This window comes from Chiloscyllium punctatum, chromosome 49 (assembly GCF_047496795.1).
Source record: "Chiloscyllium punctatum isolate Juve2018m chromosome 49, sChiPun1.3, whole genome shotgun sequence".
Classification (NCBI taxonomy): Eukaryota; Metazoa; Chordata; class Chondrichthyes; order Orectolobiformes; family Hemiscylliidae; genus Chiloscyllium; species Chiloscyllium punctatum.
Genome location: NC_092787.1, coordinates 58960908 through 58978647, shown reverse-complemented (window position 1 = coordinate 58978647; position 17740 = coordinate 58960908). Strand labels below are relative to the sequence as shown.

The 17740-nt window shown below is 40.6% G+C and overlaps 1 protein-coding gene across 1 annotated transcript in view; it reads left to right on the top strand.

The window, feature by feature from the left end:
• Positions 1-17740, top strand: part of niban2a (niban apoptosis regulator 2a) — a 194888-nt gene that overhangs the window by 99502 nt on the left and 77646 nt on the right. Inside the window, exons 3-4 of the mRNA XM_072565549.1 lie at positions 7694-7822; positions 17602-17707. Coding sequence (XP_072421650.1) covers positions 7694-7822; positions 17602-17707 — 235 coding nt within the window. The remainder of the gene's footprint in view (positions 1-7693; positions 7823-17601; positions 17708-17740) is intronic.

Sequence of the window (17740 nt, the reverse complement as noted above, 5' to 3'; positions counted from 1 at the left end):
CGGTAGTGTGGAAGAGCAGAGGGATCTTGGTGTCCATGTACACAGATCTCTGAAAGTTGCCACCCAGGTAAATAGTGCAGTGAAGAAGGCATATGGCGTACTGGCTTTTATTGGTAGAGGAATTGAGTTCCGGAGTCCTGAGATCATGCTGCAGTTGTATAAGACTCTGGTGCGGCCGCATCTGGAATATTGTGTGCAGTTTTGGTCGCCATACTATAGGAAGGATGTGGAGGCACTGGAACGGGTGCAGAGGAAGTTTACCAGGATGTTGCCTGGTATGGTAGGAAGATCCTATGAGGAAAGGCTGAGGCACTTGGGGTTGTTTTCATTGGAGAAAAGAAGGTTTAGGGGTGACTTGATAGAGGTGTACAAGATGATTAGGGGGTTAGATAGGGTTGACAGTGAGAACCTTTTTCCACGTATGGAGTCAGCTATTACAAGGGGGCATAGCTTTAAATTAAGGGGGGGTAGATATAGGACTGATGTTAGGGGTAGGTTCTTCACTCAGCGAGTCGTAAGTTCATGGAATGCCCTGCCAGTATCAGTGGTGGACTCTCCCTCTTTATGGGTATTTAAGTGGGCATTGGATAGGTATATGGAGGATAGTGGGTTAGTGTAGATTAGGTGGGCTTTGATCGGTGCAACATCGAGGGCCGAAGGGCCTGTACTGCGCTGTATTCTTCTATGTTCTATGTTCTATGTTCTACTGTTAACTTGAGCATTAGCTTTACAAAATAGGAAACATTTACATCTGTTTAGTGTCAGTTATCATTCTGCCCATTTGTACCTGATGGATACTGCAGCATCAATCCTGCAAATGGTGTATGGAGCTCTCATTTTGTTTTCCAATCCGCACCTCTTCCCCGACCCTTCATGTGGCTTCATTCATTGCAGTATTAAAATACCAAAAATAATATTCGGTTTACATGAGTTTAAGTTCTGTGAGTCACTAAACTTTAACTTGCATGCTGGCATTAACTTGTAATCGAGCTTGCATTTCACTACTTAGTCATAGAGATGTACAGCACAGAAACAGACCCTTTGGTCCAACTCGTCCATGCCAACCAGATATCCCAACCCAAACTAGTCCCATCTGCCAGCTCTCAGCCTATATCCCTCCAAACCCTTCCTATTCATATACCCATCCAGATGTCTTTTAAATGTTGCAATTGTACTAGCCTCCATCACTTCCTCTGTCAGCTCATTCCATACAAGTACCACTGTCTGCAAGAAAAAGTTGCCTTTTAGGTCTCTTATATACCTTTTCCCCTCTCCACTCTAAACCTATGCCTTCTAGTTCTGAACTCTCCCCACCCCAGGGAAAAGACTTGTCTATTTATCCTATCATGCTTATTGGAATATTACATCTAATGTCTAATTTATCACAAGGTGATATTTATGAATCTTTTGAATCCAGAAAGAAACATGGTTTGAATTGTCAAACTGAATCCTGTTTCCCTTCTCCGTTGTTCCAAATTACCAGTTTCCACTCTCCTCCATCTTGGTTCTTACCATCTGACCTAATTCTATAAGGATACTGGATGTACAGCATGCAACAATCTCTAGTGTTTAATGTTATTACAATCTGAGTTTCTGTCATCTGCAGTGTATGAAGCATATGTTGGTTTTCCAAATGTTTCAATGTATTTGATTTTCAGATTGACTCTGACTCTTTATGGCAACTTTAATTTCTCACATTCCGTGAGTTTTGTTCAATGCAATGCACGTGATTTTATGACCAAATGCACTCTTGTCAATAGTTTTTACAATCTCTTGATATTTGGTTTGAAGGTGTTTGTATATCTCTTAAGGTGGTTAACTATAGACGAAGCTTATTGTGACTTCTTGCTGTTTGTGATTTATCTAATTGAATATCAAATTCTTGGTGAAATAAATTTCAGTTATTTGACAAAAGTTTTAGCTGAAATCAAGTTAGTTGCAGTGTAGCCATTTCAAAGTTCCTATCATTTTAGTTTCGTATTTCAATATTTCATGCTATATTTAAAGCTGCCTGTTCCATCAATACTGGTTTTCCCCAAGGGTAATTGACAGAAATATGTAGAAATGACATTCTGTTGAGTAAAGGAATTGATCAAGAGTTTACCACATGATCTAAGTTACTTGTGTAAATTACCTCTTTGCAATCCTGATATTCAATACTGTCATTGACAATTGATTCCTAATGGATGACTGAAGTGATTCACTTGGCAAGACTTGAGTTTAATTACACTGAAGCTGTAAGCCTGAGGTTCAGCTGGAGATTTGCCAGGTGAAAATCTACTTACCTTGGCTCCAGCTAGGCTGAGAGTTAAAGTCTCCCTCTTTGCGCATGCCTGGATGGGTGCATGTGCGAAAAGGTATTCCAGAAGCTGCGAAATGAATTTTGAGAGAAGGGACAAGAGAATCCCTACACTCTGGGCCGATTAACTGGGGGATGGGTTCTGCAGAGGCTGAGGGTTCCAGGAGGTCCCTTGACAACCAGGTAGAGCAGTTAAATACTGGGCTGGATCTTGTACTGCTGCAGATACCCAGTTTTGTCCCCGTGACATGTCTTGCTCTGCTTCATGTCAGACCGCACGTGGTTTTATAACTGCATTCCTCACCATATTATTCAATCTTAAATGCATTTTAAGATGCATGCGTTCCTCATCTTGTTCGGAAAATAGCTTTCTTGAAAAAAAAAGTCTCGTATAACAACAGAAGAACTCAGAATTGCCATCAACTTTGTTCGCTTTTAACCTGTGGGAGTTTCTATTTAAAGCAGTTAAGGTCTTGATAATGGTGTATCGATTTATGTGATGTGCATTTCGGACACCTGCCTTTCAATGCCTTTTTAAATCTGGGCTGTTCATGAAGGCATTTTGGAACAGATGAAGGTTTAAGTGACCAAATGGGAAAATGTTGTGTGAAACTTAACAAAAAACCCTAGGTATTTGGGAATGAAATTTTGCTTCAGTTATTTTCACATAGTATACACCAATTTCCCATGGTGGGGCAGGGGTGGGGAGTAAAAAGTAGTTTCTTCATATTTGGGTTCCCAACAAAATCTGCTAAGTGCAGTTCCTAGGGTTGCAGTCTCTGCATGTATTCCTGGCGATGTCATGACTTCATTTTAATTGTCTGGTCCCTAAATATCTGTCATTGGCCACGCAATACTGCCAATTATGGTGCCCTGCCTTTCCATAGCCAATTGGGTAACAGATTCTTTTCCTCCATTTTTTGTTTATTTTCTCCCATATTCAATATCCATTTAGCTAAACAAACTAAAGCGTTGTTTACTAAAATCCTTCAATGTGCCTCTTGTGTTTGTGTTCCTGGTAGCACTAACCTGGAAATTCTAGGGTAGTGCTACAGGTTTACCAACCATGGTGTCTTGGGACGCAAGTTTGTTTCTGGAAACACTGCAATTGTTATTTCGGTCCTGTATGTGTGCAAATAAAGATAGTAGGGTATAGTCACTGGAGTGTGGTACCTGCATTGAGCTGTCTTTTTGAGATTAAATTGGTGATCCATTACTTAGGTCTATTAGATAGAATTAAAGGTCGTTGAGAAACATTGTAAATGATCTGAATATGGGAAGCTCTTCTGATGTGAATTCCTTTTGAAATTGAGCAGTTAAGGAATCCTAATCCTGAACTAGTCCATTGTATTCTGGGTTAATTCTCTTGAGTAAAACTCTGCAACTTTATAAATCTCTAATGCACCGGAATCCATACAGTGGAAAGTTTTAAATAGAAACTGGCCTAATGTTGCACAGCTTCCAAATATGGTGCTGTTTGAAACCTTGCCTTGCCTTGGGGATGTCAAACTGCCATGCTGAGGTCTGGGTTAGGGTCAGTAATTGAATGGTGAATCTTTTCCTCGAATGCCAGTCTACTTAAAATGAGCAGTGAGGTTTGCTCGCCCTTACCATGACCATCACCTTGCTTCCAAAAAATGATTGAGAATAAATACAAAATACTTGGAATTAGTTTGAAGATTAAACTTGTTTTAAGCCTTTTGTTCCGCCCTTTCGGTGCTTATTGAACTTTGAACTACCGTATTAAACAGCAACAGCTGTTTAACCACCACCTTGAAGCTAAAGGATGATTCTAGATCTCTGGTAAATCAGATAGGAGCTGAGGGAGAAAGACATTTGTTTCCCCACTGTTCATTCTTGAACATGCAATCTCCTGGTCTCCCTTCTATAGAAAGGACATTGTGAAACTTGAAAGTGTTCAGAACAGATTTTAGGAGGATTGTACTAGGGTTGGAGAGAGAGGTTGAAAAGGCTAGGGCTGTCTTCCCTGGAGTGTCTGAGGCTGAGGGGTGACCTTAGAGGTTTATAAAATCATGAGGAACATTGATAGGATACATAGACGAAGTCTCTTCTCTGGAGTGAGGGAGTCCAGAACTAGAGGGGAAAGTTTTAAGATGAATCTGAAGGGTAACATTTTCAGACAGAGAGGGTAGTGCATGTATGGAATGCCAGAGGAAGTGGTGGAGGCTGGTACAAATACAGCATTTAAAAGGCATCCCCTTTAATATACCCACCTTTGGATGGGTATATGAATAGGAAGGGCTGAGAGGGGCATGGGCCAGGTTCTGGCACGGTGGCTCAGTTTTTAGCACTGTTGCCTCAGGTGGATTAGTATGGCATTTACTAGCACATTTTTTGTGGATGTTCAGTTGAAATTCTGAAAAGCAATAGTCCTTGTTGGTAAAATTAAATGACACCCTAACTTAATGTTCTAGACCAGCTAATAACGAAGGAATAAGTGTAAGTGGACTGTGTATGAGATTTGAGGTTTTGGGCCTGCACTATTTGTAGACCATATTATAGTCAAGTCACTATTGTCTCGTTGGACCATAGGGCTGCTGTTTTATTAAAGACAACTGGTGATGGTTTAACCTGAGGGTCACCTTGCCTCAGGCAGGGAGAAGTTGAGAAGGAGAGTCCTTCATGGTCACCTCAGCCGGTGCAGGAATTGAGCCCACGCTGTTGGCATCACTCCACATTACAAATCAGCTGTCCAGCCAGCTGAACTGACCCCATTTGGCATTATAACCTTAGCATCTTTTGAAGTACTCTAGTTTATATTACGTTCTCAAAGAAGTCTGTATTTCTGCTCTGATTTCTGTATGGGTAATATGAGAGACTTTGCTTCAGTTTGAAATCTGACTGAGCTGTGAACATTTTTGACTCCTTACCACCATGTCACAGGAAACTTGTCTAAAGTAGGAATATGACTAATAATGGCTCATCCACATTTGCGGCTTTGTATACTAGCAAGAGCACAGCTGCACATTTGGGAAATGTGGAGCCATCAGAGCAGTCCGATGACTTATTGGCATGACCTGTGAAATAAATTGACATCCAACAAGAAGGAAGTATTTGTTTAACATGGGCGTTTGCCTTCCTTCCTGTCATGAGCTAATTTAATTACTTGAGTTTTGGGTGGGGTTAATTCAGTGGAAGATGGTTCATTTTATTCTTTGCTGTGGATGGATGGGAGAAGAGAGAACGACTCAGTCAGCATTAGTTTGCTTGAGTGAAGTGATTTTTAAAGTAGGGTCGCAGGGAACATTGTGGCATAAACCAAACCAGTTCAAGGAATGATTTAGAGATGTCAGTGTTGGACTGGGGTGTGCAGTTCAAGGAACTTTGTGGTGCTGAAAAACATAACTCTTAATGCAGGGAGGTTGGGAGAAGGGATTGAGAACAAGGAAGTAATTATTGATGGAAGTTAACAAACATTTTATTAAAAGATTTTTATTGCATTTATGCCAATTCTGAATGTTATCCAAAGGCAGATAAAAATGTAATTGAACTAACAGCTCTTAAATAGGATCAAACAAAGATCCATCCCTTTGTGGTAGTAGATCAGTTGAGTTCTCTTATGGTACATGACTAGGATGTTTTTGTGATTAAATCTCATGATTCCAATCCCTTTTCTTTTTCCCTTCTGAAACTGAAATCTCGAGGCTTTTGTCCTATGACTTGGACATCAGTGGTTATGTAGGAGAACAACAGCACTAACTGTAAATTCAGCTAAGATGTCCCAGAATATCTTCCATTTCATTCTGAAAGGGACAACAGCATGACTTGTACTTACTGCACTTTTTAAAAAACGCAGTTTAAGTTCTGAGGTGCTTCCCAGGAGCATTGTAAGTAGCATTGTTGAGCCACATAGGCAGATCTTAGGCCATACAACCCAAATGTTAGCCAGAGAGATTTTAAAATATGCCTTAAAGGAGGAAAGTGAGATAATCAAGTCCACACAACTTAAACTTTTATGCAAAAGTGCGTCCAGAATTTTGTGAAAGTGGGATGAGAGTATTGAAGTTTCAAAGTTTTTCCAGTGGTGGTGGGTTAGTTGTGCCCTGTAATGTTTTACTTTTTGACATGTTTCATTTTCCAGAGTTTTGAGGTTACTGTAATCCGGACTTCTGAAGCTCATTCTGAAAGGGATTCCTTTGAACTCTGAAAATAAAAGTGCATATGCCAAATCAAATTTGATTGAACTTTTCTATAACCAAAAGCTCCCACACTGAGTCGAAAACAGCAAGCAAGCCTATAATTGCCACCAACAGTGAGAAGGAACTTTTACCTTACTTTGATGAAATGGGATGAAGTTGTGCTTGTACACTGAGCAAATTGAGTTTCTGATTTGTCGCTTACCTTAAGAATCCAATAATCTTAAAGTGACTTGCCATTCTTTGTATGCAGTGTTCGACAACTTTCACTGCCAAGATGATTTAAGTAGTTCAGTACTGCCTTAAAGAAACTTCTTTTTCCAATGATAATATCAGAGCATTTACTTTTAATAGCTTGCAACAATTGGATATTTTCAGACAAAGTCATGTTGTGCATCTTCAATTAATAATTTCCCTCCACTGTATAATGTTACATCTCCTTAGCTGTCTGCCACCAAATAGCACTGAGCATGCGATCCGGACCTAGCCAAACTGGTGATTTGTAACATTACTGAGCTATATAATGTGCCACTGAAATTGATAGATTTGCAGAATACGTGCATATGTTTTGCTGCAAATCTTGTGCATGTGCACAGCTCTGAAATCCACAAGCACAATGAAATTCTGTGGTCTTTTTAGATGTCTTTCAGAGCAACTTTCCAGTGTGACGTTTGGAAGCTAACTGGTTGGTATGAATGCTATTGGTCTTTACATTAGCTTGTCATAGCCATGGGATCCAGAGATTTTTTTTAGTTTTGCTTCGGTACAGATTCTTCTATGTTGTAAATGCCCTTTCCATTGTCCTTAACTTGCTTTCCACCGTGCTCTGCAGAGCTGGAAGTAAAGTTTTCCAGTTCTAAATGTATTACAAATTAGTAGGAATATAAACTGTCAATTGGTAACTCTGGTTTTCCGCAATGATATTGAAAATCTCCAATTCTAAGATGCTCAAAGTTTTCAATCTGAAACATTGCTTTTTATCATAAGGCTGTATTTGAATTGTGTGCATACAATCCTGTCATGAAGGTAGTCAGTATTATGTTAAAAAAACCCAATTATTATAATATGTAATTAAATGATATGTCTGCCATATCTAATCTTGGTACATTCTATAAACTTATTGATAAGTTCTGTTTAAAGCTATTTCATTGAGTGGTTAAGCAATGAAGATAAAAGTAGTTTGTAGATGAATAATGAATATGAGTAATTCATCTCTTTTACTTTTAATTTCCTGCAGGCCCCATTAAAGGATAGAGTTATCTTCTCTGGCAACCTTTACCAGTATATGGAAGTAAACAGGAAGTGGAAGAACAGATACTTCGTTGTACATGATGACTATGATGTGGCATTTTACGATGGCAAAATGGTATGTTTTTACTGTGTATGACCACCTGAGAATCAATGTACCACAAGTAATAAAAAGATGATTGATTAATTTACTGCTCTTCAAAAAGCATTGTTCTGGATCCAGTGAACATCCCAAATACTGTGCCAATTTTGACAACTACAGAACAGCCTCGATTATCTGAGCATCAATTATCCAAATTTCAGATTATCCGAACAAGATCTCAAGGTCCTGTAAAAACACTACCATTATCTGAACAATCTGTTATCCAAACTCTCTTATCGAACAAAATACTCCCTGCCCGTCTCGTTCAAATAATTTAAGGTTGTTCTGTATACACTTTCAAACTGTATAGCTATGGTTGGTTTAGAAGGGTGAAAATTGATTACACTTTCATACCATATGCTGGATGTCTTTCATATTGTAACCAACCTGCTATATGTTGAACACAAGCATCTAAGACTCCAAATATTTGTGGGATAGTAAGTAATGGACAGACCAGTTTTAGTTTGTGTTGCAGGCATTTCATCCTCAGTGCTTGGGAGCCTCCAGTGAAGTGCTTCTGTGATGTTTCCTCTGGCATTTATAGTGATTTGTATCTGCCGCTTCCGGTTGTCAGTTCCAGCTGTCTGTTGCAGTGGCCAGTATATTGGGTCCAGGTCAATGTGCTTATTGATTGATTTAATCTGTGGATGAATGCCATCCCTCTAGGAATTCCCTGGCTGTTCTCTGTTTGGCTTGTCCTATAATAGTAGTGTTGTCCCAGACGAATTCATGTTGCTTATCATCTGTGTGTGTGGCTACTAAGGATAGCTGGTCGTGTCGTTTCGTGGCTAGTTGGTGTTCATGGATGCGGATCGTTAGCTGTCTTCCTGTTTGTCCTATGTAGTGTTTTGTGCAGTCCTTGCATGGGATTTTGTACACTACATTGGTTTTGCTCATGCTGGGTATCGGGTCCTTCGTCCTGGTGAGTTGTTGTCTGAGAGTGGTTCCTGCACAAATGCCGAAAGAATCGAATCCTTCCACCATGTGTCAGATACAGACCACCAGTCAACAACCCACAAGCCAGGGACATGTCCAGACAGAACGGATTCAGGATGATCCAGGTAATGATTACAATGCACACAACAGACTACACAAATACAGACAAGAAATTGCGCGCCACAAATCGTTAATTTCAAAAACCACCAATCAGGAATGGACCCAGGCCATCACCACAGTACAGAACAGGACCACACACCGCAAAAAAAGGCGCTAAAAGGAAAAAATGGCCAAACTAACGCAACCAGAGAGGGCACCATAACACACTCCTGGGTTAGAAACTTCTCCCACAGACAGCTCACAGACATGGAAAGAACAATACTGGCCAAGGGACTCAACTACAACCACAGGGACACCAAGACAGCAGACTTCCTAGCAGCACTAGAATGCACACTCAAACAATGGACTGACAGAAGAGACACAACAAACAGTGAGACAAAGTATCGTACCCCTGATAACACGGAAAAGACAAACACATAACCTCAACACCAAGGAGAGGGAAGCACTAAAATCACTAAAACGATAAGAACATAATCATACTACCAGCAGACAAAGGCAGAATGACGGTCATCCTGGACAAAGCAGAGTAGATCCAAAAAGCGCAACAACTACTTGCAGATACCAACATCTACAGAGGTTTGACCTACAGAGAATGAAACCTGAAAGCAACAACACCCCCAGATTCTATGGACTACCTAAATTGCACAAACCAGACATCCCACTCAGACCCATAGTATCACTACCAGGGACACCATCACACAAACTGGCGAAAGAACTACAGCAGAACCTGAAACACCTGATCAGCGGATCCAGACACACTATACAGTCAACACAGGAATTCTTGGACATCATCAGAAATATACACATAGACAAGGAAGAAACTACGGTCTCATTCAATGTAACGACGCTGTTCACCTCTATCAACAAAACCCTAGCCAGAGAAACAATAGCCAACCTGCTCGACACACAGAACAGACAACAAGACGGGGAACCTATCAACAAAGACTGCATACTCAAACTACTGGACCTGTGCCTCTCAACACATTTCACATTCAATAACCAAATATATGAACAAATCAACGGCACACCCATGGGCTCCCCCATCTCTGGACTCTCATAGCAGAAGCGGTAATGCAAAGGTTAGAACAAACAGTCTTACCGCAAATTCAACCCTAACTCTGGGTCAGATTTGTAGATGATACCTTTGTAATAATTAAAAACACAGAAATAGAGAACACACACCGGATCATCAACGCCACACTCACAGGAATCCGATTCACTAGAGAGGAAGAAAAGGACAACCAACTCCCATTCCTAGACGTGATGGTACAGAGAACACCGAACGGAGAATTCACCACAAAGGTTTACAGGAAAGCCCCACACACAGACCAAGTCCTAAACTACGAAAGCAACCATCCCAACGCACACAAAAGAAGTTGCATCAAGACACTGTTCAAAAGGGCCACAACACACTGCAGCACACCAGAACTGCAAAAAGAGGAAGAAGAACACCTATACAATGTATTTGCCAAAAACTGATACCCCCGCAATTTCATCAACAGATGCCTAAGGGAAAGACAACAGAACGAGGACATGCAGCAACCCAAAGGACTAGCCACACTACCATACATCAAAAACATTTCTGAACTGACAGCCAGTCTACTGCGAGCACTAGGACTCATAACAGCACACAAACCAACAGCCACTCTCAGACAACAACTCACCAGGACGAAGGACCCGATACCCAGCATGAGCAAAACCAATGTAGTGTACAAAATCCCATGCAAGGACTGCACAAAACACTACATAGGACAAACAGGAAGACAGTTAACGATCCGCATCCATGAACACCAACTAGCCACGAAACGACACGACCAGCTATCCTTAGTAGCCACACACACAGACGACAAGCAACATGAATTCGACTGGGCCAACACTACTATTATAGGACAAGCCAAACAGAACAGCCAGGGAATTCCTAGAGGCATGGCACTCATCCACAGATTCAATCAATAAGCACATCGATCTGGACCCAATATACTGGCCACTGCAACGGACAGCTGGAACTGACAACCGGAAGCGGCAGAGACAAACCACTATAAATGCCAGAGGAAAGATCACAGAAGCGCTTCACAGGAGGCTCCCAAGCACTGAGGATGTCACCTAGACAGGGGACGAAACGTCTGCAACACAAATTCCCAGCTCGGCAAACAGAGCCACCACAACGAGCACCCGAGCTACAAATCTTCTCAAACTTTGAAGACCAGTTTTAAAGAGACATTGATCAGTTCCTTGATCAGGGAACTGGATTTCAACACTGGCAACTGAGGGGACACCTATGTTGGACCAAAATTGATGGATGCGAGTATTTTCGGCTTGCAAAAAGTTTCTGGGGGACGCTCCACTTTCGGATAGCCAGGGCTACCTGTCGACAATAATGTCCCAATTTTCTCGTTGTGCCCGACGCAATGCTCTCACCCATATATTGAAATGTACGGTAACTGAAAATATTATCCCTCTATTAAATACAATGCATTTGGGAATATAAATAACTGTGTGCTTTGTAAATTCTGGCACTTAAAGGATCCATTTTAAATCTACAGCAAGGAGCCACAATGTATTTTAATGATAGCCATCTGAAATGGTGTTCCCAGGAATGTGGCTGAAAAATAGCTGAATTTAAACATGTAATGGTGGTAACTAATGACCAATTCCGGAATCATTTGTAAATTGTCATTAATCTGTATATAGGTATAAGCCTCTTGATTGGCTAATGATACAATGTATTTCAGGAGGTTCTGTTGTACATTCTAACCTCTAGGTTAGAAGGGCTAGGTTCAGGCCCCACCTGTCAGTGAGTTCTCACAACCTGTTGAACGTATAAACCACTTAAAGAGTCGCTTTCACTAGTATTAGTAACTGAACTCCATGATAAGAGGTTGGTCTTTCTAATTGTTCCTTATTATCAATAGTTTCTCAATAGGTTGTGGTCTCCTGTCTCATTTTATGCAGCAGATCTAGCACAGGCCATCTGTGTCATAGTCATAGTGATGTCCAGTATGGAAAAAGATCCTTCAGTCCAACTCCTCCATGCAGACCAAATTAATCTAGTCCCATTTGCCAACATTTGGTTGATATCGCTCTAAACCCCTCCCTATTCATACACACATCCAGACAGTCTTTTAAGTTTGTTTTTGTACCAGCCTCCACCATATCCTATGGTAGCTCATTCCTACACGCTCCATATTCTGTGTGGGAAAAGTTGCTCCCGAGGTGTCTTTTAAATCTTTTCCCTCCTCATCTTAAATTTATGCCCTCTGGTTTTGGACTTTTTCTTATTCCCCTCCCCATACTCTGGGGAAAAGACCTTGTCTATTTACCCTATTCATGTCCCTCATGATCGTATAAGCCTCTATAAGGTCACCCCTCAGCCTCCGACTCTCCAGGGAAAACAGCCCCAGCCTACTAGCCCCTCTCTATAGCTCAAATGTTCTTGAAAGGGTTCTGAAAAGATTTACAAGTTTCACAACATCCTTCCTATAGGAGGGAGACCAGAATTGCATGCAGTATTTCAATAGTGGCCTAACCAATGTCCTGTAAAGCTGCAACATGACCTCCCAACTCCAATACTCAATGCACTAACCATTAAAGGCAAACATATCAAATATCATCTTCACTATTCTGTCTACCTGGGACTCCAGTTTTAAGGAACTTTGAACCTGCACTCCTTCAAGGTCTCCTTGTTCAGTAACACTCCCAGAACCTGGTCCTGCTCTGATTTGCCTTTCCAAAATGCAGCACCTCAAATTTATCTTCTATGGGAGTTGCATTGCACCTATAACAGATGAAGAGATAAAGTGCAGCATTTTTTTTTTAAAAGGACAACACCAGCAAACTATGAAAATAAAGCTAAAAGGTTTGACAGGTTCTATTGCCAATCTATTTATTAATTTGAATTTGTTGCCGTTTGACAAATTCTAGTTCTGTTTAGTTTCTAATCAACCTGTTCGGAGATATTATTACATACTTCCTGGAGCAGGTGGAGCTTGAACACAATTCTCCTGGCTCAAAGGATCACTACCACTACAAAAGTCCTTCCAGAGGTCTACCTTCATTATTCACCTAGGTAAAAACAATGACTGTAGATGCTGGAAACCAGATTCTGGAATAGTGGTGCTGGAAGAGCACAGCAGTTCAGGCAGCATCCAAGTAGCTTCGAAATCGACGTTTCGGGAAAAAGCCCTTCATCCTGATGAAGGGCTTTTGCCTGAAACATTGATTTCGAAGCTACTTGGATGCTGCCTGAACTGCTGTGCTCTTCCAGCACCACTATTCCAGAATCCATTATTCACCTGTTATTTGTTCTCATTGTTGAAATGTGGTGACATTTTGGGCCATTTTGTAGATCCTTGAAGAGAGCTTAAGAAAAACATTGATATTGTAGCTAGCACACAAGTCAGGTTGGGGTTAACAAGTAATTGCTTTATTGAAAATGGACAGATGTTATTGCCTATTCTTTGTGACATTAATTTTAACTTTAATTATTCTACACAAGTCAAATATCTTTCAGTCTGAGGAATAAGGCACAAAGATACTTTATGTAACCTTTTGGGAGTGTCTATACTTGTGAAAAGTACTAAGTAAATCCAATAATTTCAGATGACTAAATGTCTTGGATAAACAGCTAAACTCCACCCATGGCAAATGAGTTTTGTTAGCTTCAAGTACTGATAAATACACATTATATGAGAGATTCTGAACCAAAGTTAAAAAGGTTCCTTAAATATGGGGCGAACAGGTGACCTGAGAAATGATAGGTCATCATTCAAATCTCACATCAAGTCTTCCCAATGCACAAAATGTGCAGGTGACCAATAGACATCTGCCTATTGAACTGATGTACACTCCATTCTGCAGCTTCTGCTGTGGTCAATGAGTCCTTCTACTTTGCAAAAATGACTTGTGGGACTGTATGGTTTATTTCAGTTTATGTCCCTGCAAGATAAACCCAAGCAAAAAGTTAAATGTTAATCCAAACAAATTATCAAATGATTTAACAGCAACCACAGATCACAAGTGGCATTTTGATTGTATTTATGACTGCTTCGACATTGCATTACTCCAATCAAGAATTTCATTTCTGTGCACCCGTAATCTCCTCTTCAGTGTCCTTGAATCTGCTGTGGTGGGATTTGAACTTGGGTGTAAGATTATTAATCCAGCCCTCTGGGTTACTCGACCAGGCACATGACCACAAGGCTCATTTTCCCCCCAAAACCATTTCATAAATCAGGTATTGAAAATTGTGAAATTTCCTTTGTTCTCCTACTCCTTGCAGTAACCAGAACAGTACCTTGATGCATTGTTCTCCTCTCTCTTGTTGGGATTTTGCTCTGCAGTAAGTGTGGTGGAATTTTTCTTCCTCTGTTCAACAATATATTTTAATCGGTTCGCTTTTAACACACTGGATAGAATTTTCCACGATTGCTCAGAGCTTTCAGAAGGGTGGGCAGGGGAAGGTTTCATTGTGTAGGAAACACCAAATTCAGTTTGGTATTGCTGCTTTCCTGGCTTTTCATAATCATGTTTTACATTCATAAGCATATCCTGAATATTTACTAGCACCCCAGCCCACTGGAATTGCATTCATAGGTGTAGCATTCTTTGCCATAAACAGGCAACTTTGTGTTCATAAACCGATGTACAAAAAACAAAATAGACTTCTTCCTCCAAGCTCCAACTGCTTTGATTACTTGGCTTCCTCAGAACCAAGCACTTGGTGTTAAGGCTGAAATCTTTCCACATTGATCACCTCATGAGAAGCCAGTCATATGCAGCCTGGTTTATTCTTGAGCACTTGCACTTGTAGGATTGAAGCCTAATTGGACTAATGAGTCTACCCAAGCAAGGCTAGCACCAGCAAAACTGACTAGGGCAAGGAAGCAAGGCTGTACTCACAAGGGATCCCTACTCAAAAGACCGTTTTTTGATACGTCCTCAGCTTTTTACCAAAGGCTTTCATGGGATATCAGATCTGTACATTCTCTTAGTTGACATGAAAGGCTACTGATCTGGTGGAGCATGAATTGCTGTGTGTTATAGCTCCTTTTTATGTTTAGAGTGAAAACTGGCAGATGAGAGCGATAGTACTGTTTTAGTGCTTGCTCCATTGGTCACTGTAACAACATGTAGATATTGGTTGGATGCCTCACGTCTACAATGTAGACCCCCCCCCCCAGTGCCTAACCTCCAATGACGTCTCTCTGCATTCGTAATCTTACAATGTAAACTCATTTGTATAAAAGCGTGAAGCATCGAGTGGACAGCATGCAGACCATTTGTCATCTTGAGGTACCCTTAAGTAATATCCTGGCAGCCACCTCTGCTCAGGCTGGCTTTTGCCAATCAGAATGGCCTCTTGTGGCTATCCATGGGGAAAAGAGCTTCCTGTCTTGCTGGGACAGCCTACGTGAAGCATTGTTAAAGGATGTGACACAACTCTTTTATGGTCCCCTCCATCTCCAGAGATGAGTGGAGAGGCTGAGCTGAGGTTGAGTGCTCCTAGATTGTATGAAGTGAAGTCCTATCCAGATGCCTTTGTAAATATGGTACCCAGATGTCTGAAACCTTCAGGTTTCAGAGGGCTGCAGAACTTTCTGCTTGTCTATAATATTTGGCATTCTACACAGGCACACAAGGGCTTTTGCCCGAAACAACATCGATTTTCCAGCTCCTCGGATGCTGCCTGACCTGCTGTGCTTTTCCATACCCCACACTCAACAGATATGTACTGAGCTGCAGAGAATATAATTGCATAGGAAAACACAACCCACTACCTAAAAGTTCCTGCTTTTCCACACACCGCCACACTCAGTCTCCAAAGTAAAATTCTGCCCACTTTGTTCCAGCTCCTGAACCTTTCTTTTGCTGTTGTTTCTTTAACATTTTTTTAAAGCTGTTTCCATATAGATTTAGATTTTGTGCCCCTTAATTGCCTTACCCTAAGGGTATCCATCCAGGCAATTCTTGGTTTGTTTGTGCAGTCTGCAGTATGTTGAAACCATTTACCACCTCTGTTATGAGAGTTGATTGTCTTTCCCCCTTCCCTCCAATACACACTATCTCTTTCTGTCACTGTATTTTTTTTGAAGTAGAGACCTAATTAGCTTGCTGAAGAGGCTTCAAGCCAGGCAGTGTACCCCACACAGTAATATTTGAAAATCATCCAAATGCATGTAGATTTTACATTCTAACTACCTTTTAACCATTCTTGTCATTTTTTTACTCGCTGCTGATGGGTGTTTATTAATGATACTAGACAAACATTTGAATTTTGTACCTTTTGCTGACCAAGGAGATGAGAACCCAACACAACTCTATCTGTCAATTGGTCAATTCTATCCTTGGATAAAAAATGACTATGGTAGACCTCTCATTCTTGCTGGGAGTCTTGCAATATCCACTCTGGTTTGATGGATGTATTTGCATAAATGTGAAGTGGAGCTTCAATCATTTGATTAAATAACATTTGAAATTCAAGACTATTTGATGGAGTCAGTTTTTTGATTCATGGCCTTTGACACCCATGGCATATTCAACTTTTTAACAAGAGAAATATTTTATGTTCAGTGGTTTTCTTGCAAGATTGAATATGGACATTTCTATGATTTGTTTAATTGTTGAAAAGTAACTATATAGAATGGATCTGTCTGAAAAGTAAGAAAAACTATTTCATGCAACGTAATCTATTTTGTTTGTGAGCATTCCTCCCTCTGTTTTGGATGAGGTGTTAGAATAGAAACATTGTTTATGCATGTTAGACATCCTTGCTTTCCCATCGTCTATGATATGGATTAATGGGCAATCAATTTTATACTGCTTTTGAGATGACTTCCAAATACACTGACTCTGACTCTGCTTGTGTTTCAAGATTAGTATGTCAGTATATCATTGACATGCTCATGACATCATTGTCTCATGGCATTTGACCAGAGTTATAATGGACACATAGTCCATCATGTCTGGGATCACTTGAAGCATGGCATAATGTTAGAAGAAACACTGCTCAGTTGTAATCCAGTGCTTTAGACCTGATATAACCATACTGTTATCAAAAAAAGTGTCTGTAGATGTTATGTTGTACCCTCTGCACTAATCACTAGATCAGCAAAGACAAGGGATGACTGGTAGCAGTGAACTACCTAGACTTTTGCCCTGTACCACATACTGATAGAGGTGGCAAATGCCACAAATTACCAGGAATGGCCATTTGGGAAAACACTACACTTGCCAAGGTGACAAAGTTCAAATTGGAAGAACTAGTGAATGAGGAACAAATATGAAAAGAATAGAGTTGCTTGGACTTTAATGGGTGGGTAGATGGGGCAACATGGTCAAAGGAGTGGGATGTTGGAGAGATGAAGTGCTGCATTTAATTTATCCTTTGGTTGGGCTACCCTGATTTTAAGACATAATGATTAAATTGGCTAAAGCCTTTTATATCTACTCAGATTTTATTTGTTGCTGGTGGGAGTTCACAGCAGAGCTCTTTGTGGTTTCATGACAACTTAATAGAGCTCCGTGGAAAAGCTAAATGAGAAAGCAATGATTTCTTATTAGTTTGTTCCTTCAAGGTCAACCTTGTTTTGTAAATCACCTACTGAGTTTTTAATTGTTGGTTTTAAAGAATTAAGACTACTCTGTACTTAAAATAAATGACATAGTTGGTTATTAACATTGTCAATCTCCTCTCTATGCAGGCCTATGACAGAGGAGCAAGTCCGAAGGGAGTAATTAATTGCGCAGGCTACAAGGTGCTGAAGTCGATGGATCGGTATCTGGAATTGATTAACAACAGTATGCCAGGTAAACCCCACAAAGGTGTAAATACTAGGCAGA